Raw genomic sequence first — 20,938 nt, 5'->3', positions numbered from 1 at the left:
GATGAGTTAGAATGGAAATTAAAGATATTTTGACTACAAGGTTTGTTTACATTGTTCACAAATTCTATTGACGGCAACTTAATATTTACCAAAATAAGCCCTTTAAACAATTTACAAAAAAATGTGTAGCAAAAAAGTAATGTTGCATTTTAATACTGTGTATTGTATCTCGAGATACTAGAGAGATAGCTAGTTCAAGCATTAAACATTTGATCCATGTGTAACATTGTAAAAAAAATGCTAAATAAGTTGACATTGGAACTGTAGAATTTTATAATTTATCACATATTATTGTGTAGATAGACCCGCTTGTAGGCCTGGCACTTCATTTATTATTGTTTTCATTACAAACTTCATAATGTACATTGCAAATTTGAATATTTACTATGAAAATTACATTATGCACTAAATTGTACAAAGAGCAAATGCTTCATTAAATTACTAAGGCAACAAATTATATTACATATATTTAAAGTAATCCCAATTTATCATCTATTGGAAACATTACTCATATTCATTGTATATATATACAATTGAATCCTTTTAAGTATAGAGTTTTATGCAGGGTGGCTTTTCGGTCATAATGAACAATTTTTATTATGGGACCAATGTTGAAATTGCGAAAAAAAATTGGCTTCATACATTTCGACTGTCATGATGCCGCTTATTTCTATGGAACAGCCAATATTTTTTTTCGCGATTCCAGCATTAGTCCCATAATATAAGTTGTTTTGAACTCAAAAGTCACTATGGAAAGTTTGTATGGTTCTTTTTGTGAAATAAATTTTGCCTTATCATTGTTGTGCTAACCAAGGACAGTATTAAAATGCTTTATTTTCCAACCAAAAATTAAGGGACAAGTTTTGATTTTGTGCAGTGCTAGTTTTGTATTAGCACCGGCTTCTGCAAATTGTAAATGTTAGATAAACGTGTGTCAAGGATAAGTTTGAAATCTAATATTTAAATGATTGCACATTGTGACGTAGGTATTATGCACAAAAAATATTGAGGTGATTTTCATACCTCTATAAGATACTAATGAACTTCATATCAATCATATCACATTTGAATGGGAAAATTTAGCTGTCGATTTTCACTTTCCTCGTATTATTTCCATGATTTTGGTAGCTATTCTAGCGGTATGATAATAGTATGCGATTTACGATAAATTACAGTATTTGATCAATCGATTGTATTTTTCTCTTGAACACAGGTGTGTGCCAGGTGGCAATGATCTAAAATCCATTATTTTGATAAATGATAACACGTATTGATGTGTTATCATTTAAGAACACATCATGACAAGAAAGTACAAAGTAAACAAAACAAAGTACACATGATTGTGTTGACCGCCTCGTCGTAACTATATTTTTGCTGTGAAGCTTTGGTCTGAAAATTTCGGTATAACTATCCGTACTAATATTATAAATGGGAAAGTGTGTGTGTCTGTTTGTTTGTCCGTCTTTCACGACAAAACGGAGCGACGTATGGCGTGATTTTTTAAGTGGAGATAGTTGAAGGGATGGAGAGTGACATAGGCTACTTTTTGTCTCTTTCTAACTCCCCACTTCCCTAGAATGGGGGGTGGAAGTTTGTATGGAGCATCCGCAATTTTCGAATTTAACGCGAGCGAAGCCGCGGGAAAAAGCTAGTATTATCATATTTCTACTTTGTTCAACTCGTTAAACTTACTTACTTCAACCCATGAACAAAACCGACAGACCTTTGTGTTTGGGTTTGCAAAAAAGCCAGTTTCTTACTTAGCAAAAATTAATGTTTTTACAAAATGTTGCCCTTGACTGAGCAAGAGCAAATATTCTCATTCGTAGAAAAGGTTAATCAACTGATAATCCACAGACTAGTCTGTTTGCGAAGCTCTTCAGTGCCCATCTTATCAGATATCGGACACAATTCAAGTTAATTGTTCACTTTAATCAATTCAAACATGTTTGCATTGATTATCATCAAATACACACCTTGAAAATTTTATTAGGCATGTCAAGATAAAACACGATTGTGACGTAGGTATTAGTGTTTATTATTTGGGCCAATTTTTTTCAAAGTTGTCCACCCCACTTTTTTGGATTTGGAAAATTTTATGTGATTTCCTCTCAGAATCGCGAGCTCTTTCAATTCTAATAGGAGAAAAAAAAGTGTCCCAAGTTTTTTTTCCCATTCCGTTACCATTTTTAGGGTTCCATAGTCAACCAGGAACCCTTATAGTTTTTCATATATTTTGTATGGCGGTAACGGAATGGAAGGTTCGAAAAAATGTATTGAAATCTTGGGACATTTTTTCCCATCAGGATCGAAACACCTCGCGATTCTGAGTAATAGTCAAAATACCCATGTTACAAAAAAAAGTAGGGTAGACAACTTAAAAAAAACCGGCCAAGAGCGTGTCGGGCCACGCTCAGTGTAGGGTTCCGTAGTTTTCCGTATTTTTCTCAAAAACTACTGGACCTATCAAGTTCAAAACAATTTTCCTAGAAAGTCTTTATATAGTTCTACTTTCGTGATTTTTTCCATATTTTTTAAACATATGGTTCAAAAGTTAGAGGGGGGGGACGCACTTTTTTTTCCTTTAGGAGCGATTATTTCCGAAAATATTAATATTATCAAAAAACGATCTTAGCAAACCCTTATTCATTTTTAAATACCTATCCAACAATATATCACACGTTGGGGTTGGAATAAAAAAAATATCAGCCCCCACTTTTCATGTAGGGGGGGTACCCTAATAAAACATTTTTTTCCATTTTTTATTTTTGCACTTTGTTGGCGTGATTGATATACATATTGGTACCAAATTTCAGCTTTCTAGTGCTAACGGTTACTAAGATTATCCGCGGACGGACGGACGGACGGACGGACGGACGGACGGACGGACGGACGGACGGACGGACAGACAGACATGGCGAAACTATAAGGGTTCCTAGTTGACTACGGAACCCTAAAAAAGGCCCATCGCATCATCACGAGGCAATTTTTTTCGCTATGGCCAGTATGGCCAAAATTACCAATGTAGATGACTGGACATGACCGAGGCTGGTTGCTCGGCCGAGGCATACCTATCTACTAGGCTTGTGTAGTACATGTACTAATAGTACAAAACACACGATTCCAAGGCTGATGTAAATGCTGAAAAGACTGTGTAACTTTCTGGCACACTTTTATGGCTCAGAGAGAAGATTGTATCAGATATTTTTGCAGCGTTTTTTTGTGTGCGATGTTATTACCGGTGACTGTAGTTAAAAAAAATGCAAATACATACAAACATGAACGCTGAAAACAATACACTCTTTTTTTGGGGCAGTCGTGTAAAAACATAAGATCTTTGTACACAACTATGAAGTACCTATTTTTTGACGGACAAATATATTTAGCTGAAGTTACCGACTTTTCTCACCTAATAACTTAGATACCATACACTAAAGAAAAAGCGATCAAGCCCATTGGTGGCGAAGCCGGGAATCGAACCCGGGTCTCCAGCTATCGCATCTGACGTGTTCGACCGCTACACTACCCCGACCACCGAGGTACCCGTCGAAATTTGTCTAGATATTAGTCACATCAAAAAAGCCACGTTTAAATCATATATCAATAGTAATTAACAATAACACCGTAGAACAAGTTCGTAAGTTTAAATATCTGGGTAGCGTAATCATCAATAACTCCAGATGTACTCAAGACATCACTGCACGAATAGCCATGGCAAAGAAAGCATTTAATGAAAAAAGTACCTGTTTAAAGCCAGAATAAATACCCACAACAATCAAGAAAAAGTTAATAAAATTGTACATCTGGAGCATAGCGTTATACGGCAGCGAAACGTGGACGATGCTGCAACAAGACAGAAAACGCCTTGAAGCTTTTGAAATGTGGTGCTGGCGGCGGATGGAGAAAATAAGTTGGACAGAGAAAGTCACAAACGAAGAATTCTTAAACAGAGTGAAAGAAAAGAGGTGTATTTTAAGAACTGTTGAATGCAGAAGAGGAAATATGTTGGGACACCTGTTACGACACGACGAATTCATCAAGATCATCATAGAAGGGAAAGTAGAAGGAAGAAGAAAGAGAGGAAAGCCAAGGAGGGCATACATGGACCAAGTGAAAGAGAAAGTGAATGTCGTGTCGTATCAGGCTGTCAAAGAAAAAGCCCAGGAAAGATATAGCTGGAGATTGCTTCACCGACAAGAGCCCAGCTCTTAAATTTCTGATGATGATATCTTTGAAGGCTAGGTGCCTTTGACCAACTCTAAGGCTCCCTACATCGATATTAAAACTTCTTAAAATATTAAATTGATGTTAATATTTGAGTATTCTGAGGACTGTTATCGGGTCGTTAAAGTTACATTAAGTATTCAAAACTCCTTGAAAGTACAATACCTAGAAAGCTAACATGTCTAATTACTCTAATTATCATGTCTGTCTATTTGTGAAGTTTTCTAAAGGTACTACATTATCGTTCAACATACGGACTAAGTTTGTTCGTGTCTTCTAGATACAAAATAACCTAACCACAAAATTAAAATTTTGAAAAAACCCCCGACCGCGACATAGTAGACCGATTTTCATGAAACATGGCTAAGAACACTCCCGATTAACTCAGCTTTCAGACAAAAAAGAAACTAAATCTAAATCGGTTCATCCGTTCGGGAGCTACGATGCCACAGACAGACACACACACAGACAGACAGACACGTTAAACTTATAACACCCCGTCGTTTTTGCGTCGGGGGTTAAAAAATATAAGGCTACATCCAAGTTTAACAACCACTGCACAGCATTGGGCGTCAAGTCCAGTAGGTCATCACTCATCAGGGCTACCGGTGTATGCGCGAAGTGGGTACCTCTGTATGATGTGCTTTATGGTCTGGTCTTCGGTACTGCAGTCGCATAGTGATGGAAAATTTATTTATTTACTTTTTTGAATTTTGACATCAATATTCATAATGCCCTCGCTCGAGCCTTCAATCGTCACTCGCGTAATCCTACTATCTCCGGCAAACAGCTTTGCACACAAGTCATTAACTGCCTGATAAAAACGCCTTACCAGATTTAGTAGAGCGGCGAGAGGGTCTCGGAAAAAATTGATGTGACTGGAGAGTATACTGCTGACAAGTGGTATTGTTGTGATCGGTAGACTTTACTGAGTACGAAATAATGACTTGTCGCATTCTCAGACTGTGGGGGGGTTAACTATGACGTCACAAAGATCGCGGTCCCGGGTTTCAATTTTTTGCCAATTTGTCTAGAACCCCTTATCCAATTTTGAAAAATGAGGTGTCGATTGAAAGCGTATAACATGCTGATTAAGATTTATTATATGTGAAAAGTATAGTTTTGTTAGTTATTTTTTAATTAATAATAATGCAAAAAATACTTTTTTTTTTACTCTCTTTTTTGATTTTTGTGACTCAAAAAGGCAATGAAAACGGCCACTTAGCTAAAAAATATATTATATAAATCATTTAACTACATTACTAAGCTATCTGTTGCTTTTTAAATTTCTACGATCGGATAATAAATAAGCAAACTACAACCACATACCTGTAGGCGGGGAGTACCGCTTGACACGCGTTCCCATACATTCGGCGTCTACCAAATTACACCTCGCGCAAAATTCGTTTCAAGCAGATATACCTCTAATCTTATTCATCGTAACCTATCAATATTGGTATCATTTGAAAGTACAATTAAAGTACTTTAAGAAACAATGTCAATCATTTTCTTAAAATCAATAATCGCCAGTCTGCGGTGGTTACAAAGGAAAAAAGTGGGTATGCAATTTGACTGGTTTCCTAGGTTTGATACCCTAGACGAGTTTAAAAGGGGAGGTAAAGGTGACATATGGGTTGTTCTCTGGCCTAAAAGCTATACAGAGGGTCAGGGGAGAAAAAAACTAGGGTTTACGTTTAGTTTTAAGTTATTTTTCTTTTATTTGTTGATTTTATTGTGTTTAATTTTTTTGTAATTTTATCAAGGATACACGTTGGTTTCTTTTGCTGAAAATTCCCTTTTTTATGAGAAATGTTATGAATTTCATGGCATTTTCCGATAGAGACTAAAATTAACTTTCAAATAAGGCCACATAGTCATACTGATACATAGTCATACCCTTAATATTATATAAGTAAAAGTATGACTATGTGGCCTACTGATACATAGTCATACCCTTAATATTATATAAGTAAAAGTATGACTATGTGGCCTTATTTGAAAGTTAATTTTAGTCTTTATCGGAAAAAGCCATAAAATTCATAACATTTCTCATAAAAAAGGCAACTTTTAGCAAAAGAAACCAACGTGTATCCTTGATAAAATTACAAAAAAATTAAACACAATAAAATCAACAAATAAAGGAAAAAATAACTTAAAACTAAACTTAAACCCTAGTTTTTTTCTCCCCTGACCCTCTGTATAGCTTTTAGGCCAGAGAACAACCCATATGTCACCTTTACCTCCCCTTTTAAACTCGTCTAGGGTATCAAACCTAGGAAACCAGTCAAATTGCATACCCACTTTTTCCTTTGTAACCACCGCAGACTGGCGATTATTGATTTTAAGAAAATGATTGACATTGTTTCTTAAAGTACTTTAATTGTACTTTCAAATGATACCAATATTGATAGGTTACGATGAATAAGATTAGAGGTATATCTGCTTGAAACGAATTTTGCGCGAGGTGTAATTTGGTAGACGCCGAATGTATGGGAACGCGTGTCAAGCGGTACTCCCCGCCTACAGGTATGTGGTTGTAGTTTGCTTATTTATTATCCGATCGTAGAAATTTAAAAAGCAACAGATAGCTTAATAATGTAGTTAAATGATTTATATAATATATTTTTTAGCTAAGTGGCCGTTTTCATTGCCTTTTTGAGTCACAAAAATCAAAAAAGAGAGTAAAAAAAAAGTATTTTTTGCATTATTATTAATTAAAAAATAACTAACAAAACTATACTTTTCACATATAATAAATCTTAATCAGCATGTTATACGCTTTCAATCGACACCTCATTTTTCAAAATTGGATAAGGGGTTCTAGACAAATTGGCAAAAAATTGAAACCCGGGACCGCGATCTTTGTGACGTCATAGCTAACCCCCCCACAGTCTGAGAATGCGACAAGTTATTATTTCGTATTCAGTAAAGTCTACCGATCACAACGATACCACTTGTCAGCAGTATACTCTCCAGTCACATCAACTTCAAAACTAGACGACTTTTTTCAATTCCGCCGCCTTACTAATTACTAAGGATTAAAAAATGCGTGATAACTACGACCAGTTTTGTATGAGCTTTGTTATTTTCTTATACATAGTTACTTTGTTAATATCTGACAATCAGAGGAACCCTGGACCCTAAAATTTGACACCGATACAATGGGCTTATATTGATAACTAAACAAGTTTGTAACAGAAAAGTGTTGAAAGTAAAAAAAATCTGGTAAGTTTTGCCAAGTATCCTTACGGACCTTAGGGTCAATATTATTATACTCGTAGCAAGAACTCGCATGCGAGTTTCATTGCTGGATTTGATTGGTTCGAGTCCTGTCGGAGGTGTGAATTTAATTATTAAAAGATACGCTAATGCAAAAAATATTAATTATCAAGGACTTGTTAGACGTCTGTTAAAGCTCGGCCACACATGCGCGTTTTGAGAGCGTAGGCAGAGCGTTAGTGGAGCGTCAGCGGAGCGCATTGATAGCGGTGCGCCGGACGAACGCTGGCGTTGCGCCCAGCGGACGCCGGCGGGAACTGACGAGCGCAGATAGCGAGCGGAATGCGCTCGGATTGCGAGCGGAACGCCAGCGTTCGTCCGGCGCACCGCTATCATTGCGCTCCGCTAACGCTACGCTATCAAAACGCTTTATGTGTGGCGGAGGCTTTAACGTTTGACGCCATCACTAAAGGACACTAACTAGGGTGTGCAAACCGGTTAACCGGTTAACCGAAAAACCGGTTAACCGAGACTTTTTGGCCTCTGTTAAAAACCGGTTTTTATAGTCTCTAACCGGTTAATAACCGAAACTGTATTTATTTCTCAAAATTTGCAAAATTTGCCATAAAAAGGTTCAAAAATACGTAATTATTTAATGTTTTGTATTAATAAAGATTTATTAATTACTTTTCATTGACAACATTATTATCTGTAATGATTTTATTTTAAAAATTAGTCCCGAGTCTACTCAATTATACATTTTATACAATAGTACTCTATAGTCTAACCGGACTCTACTGAGTCCGGTTAGTTTATTACGACGACTCCGCATAGACCTAACGTCCAACCTCTTACAACGACATAAGCACAGGTATTTATTTGGTTTTCGTATGTGATAGTATGAAAGCACATCCGTTTATTACGACTCCGATCTTAACGACCAGCCGCTTTTTACGACACATTTTACACAGAATCCGTCTGGTTGCAACGACGAGCGACAACGTTTATAGTTTTACTAGTAAATTGAGGAAACAAAGCTACTTCCACCCGAGCACGGCCCCCTGTCTTGCCTACAACAAGTAGCAAGATTACATTGTGGCCATGTAACTTTTTGGAGTATTGCTTTTAAAAATTTACAATTTGTTCGCCTCGAGTCTAAGCTTATGCTAAATAGAACCCAATTTATATTTTTCGATTGCGTATAAACTAGCTTTACTTACAAATGATGAGCAAGCACGCAAACTAAAAATGACTTTTTCTAACTAAACTAGTCACAATAAAATAAGGTATTAATACTATGATAATAATACCCTGTAAATAAACCTATTGATTGAAATGTTTTAGTAATAGAGATGTAGATATTATTTTAATTAAAAGAAATGAAATTCGTTTTGTACGACATCCGGTTAGTACGATGTAATATCAGCTGTCCCTTGAGCGTCGTTGTAACCGGAGTCTACCGTATATTTCAAACTATATTTTTTAAAAGAAAGGTAAAATGGAGATCTTGGTTTTCTTACATCAATTGTTTTTATTACTAGGGGCTCTGGGAGCTGTAGACCTTCGCCACATGCCTAGAAAACGCAAAACTGACGTCACATTCAAACCACACAAGCCTCTTTTGCAATTTCCTCATTTTACAAAATTTCCAAAAACTGGATAAAAATGATGTTCATCGTGCAAGTAATACCTGCTACGATATCATCAACATCAGAATTCTTAAAGGTAATGGTAATTATTGCGTAGTACGGCCATTTACTAAAAATCCTCAAAACCGGTTAATAACCGGTTAACCGGTTGTGAAGGAAAAGTCTCGGTTATTAACCGGTTTTTTAAGTTAACCGGTTTTTGCAAACCCTAACACTAACCTAATCTAACCACAAAATTAAAATTTTGAAAAAAAACTCCGACCGCGACATAGTGGACCGATTTTCATGAAACATAGCTAAGAACACTCCTGACTAACTCAGCTTTCAAACAAAAAAAAGCTAAATCTAAATCGGTTCATCCGTTCGGGAGCTACGATACCACACATAGACAGACAGACACGTCAAACTTATAATACCCCGTCGTTTTTGCGTCGGGGGTTAAAAGATGGCTCACTATGTCAGAAATCGGTCCTTTATGACCGCCCGTTTATATGACTAGAACCCGCCCTGCGGGTAGTCTCAGAGCAGAGTTCACGAGTGCTCACCAGGCGAGTTCTCGGTGTCTAACGTGTTAAGATTACCTTTAGATCAGAGAGGATCTGAAACACGTCAACTCTTACGAAATAACCGTAATAGCCGGAGATCTCCGTACAATGGAATGTAATGTAGTCTGTGTAGCGTTGCAGTGTAGTTAGGATGTGTCGGACAGAGTGAAGTGTGTGTGTGTGGAAAATGAAAAAGAAGATTGATATTACAGTGCCGCCTAGGAAAGTTAAAACGGTGTGTACGATTATCTATCTATTTATAATGACGATATAACCTGGTAAAGGATGAATACTCTCTAAGGAAATAATGTAGTCTGTTAGGAAAGAGAAGAGTCGTGGAATGTATCGGACCCCATACATTTAAATAAAATAAATAATATTATAGGACATTCTTACACAGATTGACGGAGTCCCACGGCTCAAGAAGGCTTGTGTTGTGGGTACTCAGACAACGATATACATAATATACAAATACTTATATACATAGAAAACATCCATGCCTGTCACTGCAATGTCACAGTTTCGTTTTCTTTCAACCCCTTATTTGCCAAGAGTGGCACTGAAGCTTTAGTAGTTTCATGTGTTCTGCCTACCCCTTTATGGGATATATGTATGTATGTAAAACATCCATGACTCAGGAACAAATATCTGTGCTCATCACACATATAAATGCCCTTACCGGGATTCGAATCTGGGACCGCGGCTTAGCATGCAGGGTCACTATCCGCTATGCCAGGTCTGGCCGGTCGGCCGTCAAATTTTACGACTCTTCTCTTTACGAACAGGCTCTATTTATTATAGTTATTATGACTGTCTAAATAAAATCTGTAGTCACAGTGCATAGACTGCCGTCTGTTGACCCAGGATTAAAACTTTTGAACCTCAGTTTTTGACAATTTAGCCCATACTACACTTCATATGTGTTAAAATGATCAAATATGAATGATAGCGCCATTTGACCAAAAATTAATAAAAAAATAAATAACCAAAGTTGTAGCGCCATCTAGGCGACCGTACATTCTGGATGGTTCCGAGGTACAGTGAGCTGAAAAAGTGCATGGCGAATTTATCAATACATTATCTGTCTGTACAGAGTCTGTCTGTATGTCTTTGTGTTAAAACGATAAGATTCCAAGTATCGATTTCCCAAGAAGACATTTTTTATCACTTCTAAGTCTTTGTCTTCCATAATTACTTTAAATCAAGGACATAACGTAAGCTATTAGAAATTTTCAATGTCACATTTACCTTGAAACACTCCGTGACATGTTAAGGTTTCAGTCAAGGATAATCCATACTTAATATTATAAATGGGAAACTTGTGTGCGGGTCTGTTTGTTTGTCCGTCTTTTACGGCAAAACGGCAAAACGCCATCTATCATCTATCCGAGGTACAGTGAGCTGCAAAAGTGCATGGTAATTTATCAATGACTTCATTCATAATTTCTCCATGCAATGTAGCATCTCATTGTACGTTTATTTCTTAGACATTATCTGTCTGTACGGAGTTATGTCTTTGTTAACATTTTACTAAACGATTAGATTCCAAGTATCGATTTCCCAAGAAGGCAATTTTTTATCACTTCTAATCTAAGTCTTTGTCTTCCATAATTACTTTAAATCAAGGACATAACGTAAGCTATTAGAAATTTTCAATGTCACATTTACCTTGAAACACTCCGTGACATGTTAAGGTTTCAGTCAAGGATAATCCATACTTAATATTATAAATGGGAAACTTGTGTGCGGGTCTGTTTGTTTGTCCGTCTTTCACGGCAAAACGGTGCGACGTGATTTTTAAGCGGACTCAGTTGAAGGGATGGAGAGTGGCATAGGCTACTTTTTAACCCGCGACGCAAAAACGACGGGGTGTTATAAGTTTGACGTGTCTGTCTGTTTGTGCGTGTGTCTGTGTGGCATCGTAGCTCTCGAACGGATGAACCCATTTAGATTTAGTTCTTTTTTGTTTGAAAGCTGAATTAGTCGGGAGTGTTATTAGCCATGTTTCATGCAAAATTGGTCGGCTATGTCGGTTTTTTTTTCAAAATTATATTATTTTTGTGGCTAGGTTATTGTCTATTTCTAACTCCTATCAATCAATCAATCAATCAATCATTTATTGATAACAGGAGTTACACGTCATTTTAACATTTTCTGCTTACTTAATTTAACATACATAATAAACAAGACCAACATAAATAATAATAAGGAAATCAATAAAGGAGAATAGTAACTACAATAATCATCAATTATTCACTTAATAATAACATTAGATAGGTACATTATAGGGAGATAATGACAGCGTTTTACCTACCAATAAAACGCTTATTAAATACTTACCTTATTCAAAACCTTACATTATAATGAGAGCAGCGCTCGTTTTTCGTGCCGGAGGCGGTCATCCCTATGACTGTTACCCTTAAAACGTCTACTTTTTATAGTCTGGCAACACCAGGCAGCTGATTTCAAGTCTTTATAAAAGCAGTTTGAAATCTGGATACCTCATTGTGTCTCATAAGCTATTAATTTTTAAGTAAAACCAGGCAGAGCTTGTATGTAAGGTTTTGAATAAGGTAAGTATTTAATAAGCGTTTTATTGGTAGGTAAAACGCTGTCATTAAATCCTGTACCGTTATTCAAAACCTTACATTATAATGAGACCTGTTTGTTATCGCCTGGTGTGATAAGAAGCCAATGTGACTTCAGGAATGAAATTGAATGTACCTGTTGTGAAATATTAAAACATATTTATTTGTCACTAAACTAGACACTTTTATGGTAATGACAATGATGCCTAGTGGACTTTATGCTGTAATTAGACACTAAAAGGAGTACTTTATTATAGTTAGGATCAGGAGGTACTAGGTGTTAATAAATAAAATAAATGATTAATCACACATTGTTTATTTATTTATATTTCCAAATCAGAAAATAATTACATGATAATCTTATCCGATTAAACAATCTAGTCACTTATTTATAGTTAATCTAGTCACTGAACCTTATTTTAATTTATCACTTTAAACAATCTAGTTACTGCACTTGATGTACTGAAATCACTTTCCTTAACTACTCTTTTATAGTGGTTCATGAAAGTGTTGTGGGATCGCCAATTTCCTCTCTGCAGGATCTCATCGAGAGGACAATTTTCAATCCAGTTTTTCGATGCAACTGCTGATCTTATGCTTCCTGGTGTAGCATTAATTCCTGCTGCTATAAGTATAGACTTAATCCAATTTGCAATCATCGTTTTAGAAGCTGGTTTAGGTGTCCCACATATGCTAATGAATAAGTTTTTTATACTTTCTTTTCTTCTCTCAAGCGATAATTCTAACAATAGCTTTATCCAATACACCGGATCTAAAGCTTGAGAATCTTTATTTTTAAGTAGACACCATCCTTGCTGCCTGTAGTCGGGCCCATCAGTTTTAGAGCCGTAATCGGGCCAAAAAATAATTGAATCATCTTCTATAATACATTTATCTTTTTCTGTAGAAAGTAGAGTCAAATCATGAACTCTTCGTCCAGAACATAGAAGGAGAAGGCAAGCTGTTCTTCTTGAGCACTCGTAAAGGCTGTTTTCTGGTGTGACATTATTGAACCAATTTGATAACACATCTATGTCCCAAATTGGTGGCTTCTCATTGCGTCGTTTTGGTTTTCTTATTGCGACCGACTTCATGACATGACGAACTAGTGGATGAGAACTTAGATTCTTGGTTTTGTCTGGATCGCATAAGGTTGAAACGACGGATTTGTGAAGAGCTATAGTACTGAAGGAGAAATTATTGTTCATAAAAATATCTGTCAAAAATCTAGCCAGATCTGCACTTGTTGGGTTTTTGAAGTTAACACTGTTCTGTTGTGCCCACTCGCACCAGCGTCGCCAAGCTGGTTTATAGGTTTTAATGGTAGAATCGCGCCAGCTAGATTTCAGGAACTTCTTTTGTTCTGGGGTCCAATTTTTTAATGCCTGATCCCACCCCCACATTTCCAGATCTCCATCGTCATGTTTTGTACCTTGGATGGGGGAAAACCTGTCGATGTGTCGATCAGAACTTGGTCTAGACGCCGAATGGTGAACGGAGGCGCTATCGCCCGTTGTTTGAGGTCCGGACGCCAAAAAGCTTTTTCCCATTTTTGAACAACTATGAGGTAATGACCTATTGCTTGATTGAGATGATTCAACACCCGTGGAATCAAGAATGGGGGTGGGAACACCCATGCCAGTGAGTAGGTCCACGTTTGACTTAGAGCATCGTGAAATTCTGCATTCTGGTCTTTCACATTGAGGCTGACGTAACGTGGGACAACATGAGCTTGGTGAGAGGCAAAGAGGTCGATCACAGGGGTTCCAAACCTGCTGAAAAACATCTGAGTGAAGTGCGGGAGTAAATGCCACTCTGGTATTTTCTTTTGACGCGATAGGTGATCTGCTTCTACATTGTAGAGGCCTGGCAGATGATGTAATGTTAGAAATATGTCTCGCGCTATTAATATTTTGTAAAGCTTGGCTGTTAGATCCGAAAGTTGTCGAGATTTTGTTCCTCCTTGGTTCTTGAGATATGCCAATACCGTTCGATTGTCTGACTGTATTGCCACTGTCGTATGGGAAACATTCGTCTGCATTGCGAGAACTTTGTATATGGCAAGCATCTCTTTTACATTGGAATGCAGAGACATTTCCTGGGGAGACCAAAATCCTTGTATCGACTGATTGTTTAGCTGGGCGCCCCAACCTTGACCGGATGCGTCTGTTGTCAGATGATGTGTTACCGGGTATTGGTGAATGACGGACGCATTCATGTGATTTTGTAGCCACCAAAGGAGCTCTTTTTGGGCTTCGGACGGTATCGGGACTTCGCTGCGATGATCGGTTTTTAGGAGATGTTGACAAAACCGTTGCAGGGCTCGGTGATTCAATCGTCCGTTCTTGACGCAGAAGCTTGCGAAGTTCAATGTCCCTACTAGACTTTGCATTTGTTTTAGGTTTGCCGTCTTTATTGTTAATAAATACTCTATTTTCTTTCGGAGAGCAAGGCATTTGTCTGATGGTAACCATTTTAGATTTGTGAGGGGGTTCCACATCACACCCAAGAATTGTAAGCTTCTTTGGGGTACCAGGACCGATTTTGCCATGTTTATGTGCCAACCGAGAGATTTTAATAGGTTTAAGGCCATGGTCACTTGAGATTCTAGTTGCTCCCTGTTTTGGGACACTAAAAGATAATCGTCTAAGTAGACGATGACTCTGACGTTTTGTTCGCGTAATATCTGGGCTATCCAATTGCTGAGCATGGCAAATACTTTGGGGGCCGATGAGAGGCCAAACGGAAGGCAGGTCATTTGCCACAAAGTGCCCTTGTATATTAGCCTTAGAAAGCACCTGTGGGCATGTGCTATTGGAAGGTGGAAGTAAGCATTTGACAAATCGATTTTGGCCATCCAATCTGACGCCTGAACAAAGCTCGGGATTCTTTGTATGTTTATCAGCTTGAATTTGCCTACGTATACAAATTGGTTTAAGCTTTTCAGGTTGAATACTGGACGGTGAGTGCCGTCTGGTTTTTTGACCAAAAAAATTCGAGAAACAAAACTGGGGCTTATTTGCACTGGTTCTATGACTTTCATATCTATTAACTGATTGATTGCCAGATCCATTTCGTCTGACGGCAATGTAAGTTGAGGGTGGTTGGGTAGGCATGGCAAATGAAGTATCGGCTTTGAACAAAAAGGAATGCGATATCCCTGTATTATTTTTAATAGCATTGGACTTGCTCCGTAGGATTCCCATACGTTTGCAAATTGGGATATCTGACCTGCCTGAAACATCGAGTCAGAATTTCTTCTTTCCTCGAGACTCTTTTCGTGAGTCATTGTAAGATGTTCTAGACGCTTGGTTACTAGAAGGTCCTGACCTACCTCTAGAGGACCGGGTGCGAAAATTTCGGTTACCCTGCGCGGGCATTCTTTGCAAGGATTGATCGTACATACCATAACCAACTTGCGCAGCTGGTACTTGCGAGAATTGAGGGTATGGATAATAAGGAACCTGCGCGGTTGCTGTTTGTGGATAATAGTAATTATTCATAGCCGGTGGTGTGGCAGTTTGGAAACTTGGTTGATTACCCTGCGCGGGTAACAGGTATTTTTGCTTTGAATTTGGAGTAGAATCAGCCTGCGCGGCTTTCCTATTGAGGCGAGTTTCATTTTTAAGAGGCCAAAATACTTTACTTATGCCTCCTTTCTTTTCTAACGTAGATGAGAATGTGTCAACATGAAAGAGACTATCGCAGGTAGGCGGTATTTTGCGAAGGGTTTCTTTTGTAAATTTATCTTTGACCGATCGTAAAATACTGTCTCTCCTTTGCTGTACTAAATCGGCACGATGGCCGCAAGCCATTTGTAATAAGTCTGACGAGATTTTCTTGTAATCTCCTTCCAAGAAAATTTCGTTAATCTTATTTTGAATCGTTCCGACATCTACCACCTCAGTTACAGCTATCCACGACATAAAAGTGCGAATTCCTTGTTCCATCGCGTCGCATTGCTTTAACAATCCTGAGGAGATAGCTGCGAAACCTCTTTCTGTGTGGCTAAGGTTGTTAAAATGATCATAGGGTTTTATTTCTTCGTTTGTCTCTAATTCTATAAAACCGGGGGTAGACACATAATTCTTTTGAACTTCGGAATAGCGAATCTCAGCCCAATCTGACGATTCAAATCTTTGAAACTGTTTTAAGGATGCCAAATGGTTTGAGGCTGATTTTGGCACGGGCGGATCTTTAGTAACGGTTTCTAAGGTCATTGAAAAAGGTTGCTCGGGGACCGCCGGTTCTTTTTTATTATTTAATACCTGACCGTCCCCGTCAGGCAATACATTGGATGCCTCATCGGAGAATAAATCCCCACTCTCATTCAAATCAATGGCATCGTCCGCGGATATTTCTATATTTTCACTTGGGGACGGCGGGTTCTGTTCGGGGACTGGAAATTTGTTTGACAAAAAATTTTGTATATTTGCGACTTGTAATGACAAGTTATTTAGAACCTCATCGTAACGAACACGCTTTGTATTTCCCGAAGTTTCATGTAAAACTTTCCGTTTACTTGAGGGTAGATTATCAGGATCGCGCTCCTCCATTTTATCAAGATATTCGGAATGTTTTATAAAAAGGGCTATTGAGAGGTTTTAAAAAAATATATAAAGGGTATACAGGTAGTGTCGTCTAAATTCACTTACCAGGGACGACCGCTCCTAGCGAAAAATAAGACGCCAATGAGGTATCCAGATTTCAAACTGCTTTTATAAAGACTTGAAATCAGCTGCCTGGTGTTGCCAGACTATAAAAAGTAGACGTTTTAAGGGTAACAGTCATAGGGATGACCGCCTCCGGCACGAAAAACGAGCGCTGCTCTCATTATAATGTAAGGTTTTGAATAACGGTACAGGATTTAATGTCAAATTAGATTCTTGAAAATCATATAATTGTGCAATTAAATTATAAAATATAAACCCTACTTCCCTAAAATGAGGGGTGGAAGTTTGTACCAATGGAGCATTCCGCAATTTTCGAATTTATCGCGAGCAAAGCTGCGGGCAAAAGCTAGTTACTAAATACGAGGGTTGTAAGGACGAAATTATATTGTTTTGAATGTTTTGGTTAATGTTATTCAGTAGTTTATGGAATTAGTTTGTAACTTTGTGTGAAAACATTGAATAATTTCATTCACGAAATATTAGACACGCGCACGCGTGGCATAAATTACGGCTCAGCCACGACATTGGTCTAAGCGCGACAGCGGTGAGCGGCGGCCATACATTGGAGCGAGACACAGCGATGGGACTTTTCATTCGCACGTATGGCTGCCGCTCACCGCTGTCGCGCTTAGACCAATGTCGTGGCTGGGCCGTTAGGATTAATTATTGAAGGTAAAAAGTGTAGGTAGTAGTATTTTGTATGGTTGTAAATGTTGTAATGTAAAGCAAACTTTTTAAACCGTGACTAATTAGCGATATTTATTAATTATTTATATTATTCTGGTATTGTTTGCTAGATGAGGCCTTTTATCATCAATATAATGTTTTAATGCCATGTCATTTAAAAATTATTTGGTCATAAAAGTGTTTATTCAAAATAAAATAATTCATCTCAGTGGAAATGCAGACAGACGGACAGAGACGCTACAGATGTCACTTTGAAATGTTTTTCCTTCGTATTTTTATGGAAACGCACAAATGGTCAGTTAGTAGAGAGGTACTATCAGCTGCAAAAGTCCATGGTGAATTTATCAATGAATGCAGTTTTGCAGCCGATAGTACAAGTAGTACTGACATTGTCTGAACTAACAGGACAAATTATAACGTTTCCGTTAAAATACGAAGGAAAAATGGAGCGTAAAAGATTGGTCTACGTACTGTAGAACTATGTCATAGTGACGTTATAAATCAGATTCATTTTGACTTGGTTCCAATTGGTTGACCGTACTCTGAACCTTCTGTAATCCGTTCAGAAATACTTATCCATAGTAACCAATGCTACTTACATAAATAAGTAGTTATTGACGCGTAATGACATAATGACCCTTAATGTGTATAAGTACTCATGAAACGATATTATAGCGTTTTGCAAGGGAAACAAGGTTGAGTGGTATTTTGCAATGTCAAGCATTTTACAGACACTTCGTTATAGACAGTTCCTTGTTTGTTTATTTTCTTTCTTGCTCTTGGAGACCATTACATCTTTAAGAAAAAAAAATAGACTAAGTATAATATCTTTAGTTGTGACATCTAGAGTATTTTACGGCTCTAAAGTTATTTTAGTTATTTTTTATTTGTATCAGTTTTTTTCTCGCATCATGTTTACTTTTTAGATGGACTTTGACATTTACATCTCTTATTGATTATTATAGTAGACTAGCTTTTGCCCCCCGCGGCTTTGTTCGCGTTAATTCGACCTTTCGAGAAGTGGGGGGTTAGAAAGAGACAAAAAGTAGCCCATGTCACTCTCCATCCCTACAACTATCTCCACTTAAAAAATCACGTCAATCCATCGCTCCGTTTTGCCGTGAAAGACGGACAAACAAACATACACACACACTTTCCCATTTATAATATTAGTATGGATTTTCACTTTAGTTCATATTATGTATGGTAATGTTGACATGTAAAAAGTGCCCCTGTGGCCTACTTACTGAATTTTACTGAGTTACTTACTGAATTACTGAGTTTTTGATTTTGAATTTTGACACGGTTTATAAATCCATAATACATTTATAAGGAAGAGCTGGTGGTGGCCTAGCGTGCGACTTTCAACAGGTCGGAGGTCGCGGGTTCAAACCCCTGGGTTGTACCAATGAGCTTATCGAAACACATACTGTGCGAAACCCCCGCACCCCCGGTCCCGTGTGGTGACGGGTTAAGAAGTTCACCACCCCCTTTCTTCCCGTGGGTGTCGTAGAAGTTGACTGTGGGATATGGGTTTAATTGTGGCGTAGGCGAGAGGCTGGCAACCTGTCACTGCAATGTCACAATTTGGATTTATTTCAAACTCTTTTTGCCAAGAGTGGCACTGAAACTTAGTAGTTCATGTGCTCTGCCTACCCCTTTATGGGATACAGGCGTGATTATATGTATGTATGTATACTGTGCGAAAACTGCGAAATGTCATTTGATACTCTCCAATCCCTATTTTTTTCAGTGTAGAAAAAATATTTTTCCTTAAAAAAATCATTTTGCAGAATCTTTTCAAATTACCAAAATAGCTACATGCTATCAGTTCCACTTTCTACCACTCGGCTACTTGATGCAACCAATTGGCCATAGTTGACCCTAAGGTCAAACTTTATCTTAATTGGCTACTGGATGCCAGCAGTCAACGTATCAGACTAACTGGACTACATACGTCAAAGGCCCACTTGCACCAACCACTTAACTCAGGGTTAGTGGGCTGTCATCTGTCAAATTCCATATAAAGTGGTGGGTTTAACACTCCATTTTCGTTGCTGCAAGTGGCCCTAATTCTAGTACTAGTAAGTAATACATGATCTTTACTTATTATTTTTTCCTCTCACTAGCTCGGAAACACGTGTTTTGTCCTTTAATACCAGCGGGTAAAACGCTTTTTATCCACTAGTGGATAAAGTAATTTAACCTTGAATATAGTAATTTTTTTTTGCTTTAAAATTGATAAAAGTGAGTGAATCTAGTGATGACGATGATTTACCACCTGTGGAACTGCTGGAAGCAGTGATAAACGCGTTTTTTGCGTTGTACTTTCCTCGCTATAGTGAGGGGAAAAGTTTTGTGTTACACTCGGGTGTAAATGTATTTTACTTCTTGTGTGTTAAAAAACTCGCAAGTTCAGGATTCTATTCTCGAACCACTCGCTTCGCTCGTGGTTCAACTATAGAATCCTTTCACTTGCTCGTTTTTCAATTCCACACTCGGCGTAAAATACAACTTTGATGAAATGAAAATTATTATTGTATTATGTAGCTATTCGTAATTCCTTATTTTTGTCAAATATCTGTAATCATCACAGAAATAAAATTCCTACCTAGGATTATCGACTTCATAGGTAGGATCACTACCCACTAAGCCAAACCGGTTGTTAAAAAAATGGAAAATGTATATAAATATTGTCATGAACCTTTGAACTTGTAAAAAATCTTGAAAAACGCGAACGAACGACCATAAGTGACATTCAAAATGTGAATTTAGACGAAACGAAACGACACCCAAGCGCCGACTAGTCGGTAGTCGCCCTATTCGGCCAAATCAATAGTCGGTACATCCCTAATTATAACCAATACAGGCGATTCAGGGGTAATTTTAAATGAAAACTCAAGTGTATCCAATGGCCATAAATAATTACGAAGTCTTCCCACTAACAGCGCTTAATCTGCGTTCGACCTAAAAATAGCAAATATTCTTCCTTATTAGAGCTATTAAGCTGAACTGGTTTCATAGAATTCTTGTATTATTTTGTATTACAATGGTCAGTTGTTATGGTCAATGAACTCTTGTTTCTATGTGACTGCATATAGACAATACGATTCAGTTTTAGTTTACAGTGAAGTTAGGTATATGCATTAGTGCCTATGTACCTAATGGAATAGGTTAGTCATACCGCCATACTAAGCTAAAATAAGTTGGCGATTTCGAAACATACTTGGAACACAGGTTCTTACAAATCCCGGTAAGGGCATTTATTTGTGTGAGCACAGATATTTGTTCCTGAGTTATGGATGTTTTCTATGTATATAAGCATTTTGTATATTATATATATAGTTGTCTGA

General features: G+C 37.6%; 1 protein-coding gene across 4 annotated transcripts in view; it reads left to right on the top strand.

Annotated features, from left to right (window-relative positions):
* LOC125237179 (deubiquitinase DESI2) overlaps window positions 1-20,938 on the top strand; it is a 33,509-nt gene that overhangs the window by 1,350 nt on the left and 11,221 nt on the right. Inside the window, exon 1 of one of the 4 annotated variants that reach the window (XM_048144168.1) lies at window positions 9,783-9,872. The exons of the other annotated variants lie outside the window; for them this stretch is intronic. Coding sequence (XP_048000125.1) covers window positions 9,825-9,872 — 48 coding nt within the window. The 5' untranslated portion in view covers window positions 9,783-9,824. Of the gene's footprint in view, window positions 1-9,782; window positions 9,873-20,938 lie in introns of those variants that run through there. 4 annotated transcript variants of the gene reach the window in all.

Source organism: Leguminivora glycinivorella, chromosome 20 (genome assembly GCF_023078275.1).
Source record: "Leguminivora glycinivorella isolate SPB_JAAS2020 chromosome 20, LegGlyc_1.1, whole genome shotgun sequence".
Lineage (NCBI taxonomy): Eukaryota > Metazoa > Arthropoda > Insecta > Lepidoptera > Tortricidae > Leguminivora > Leguminivora glycinivorella.
Note: the sequence above shows the minus strand (reverse complement) of the source record. Positions and strands in the feature narration are given on the sequence as shown.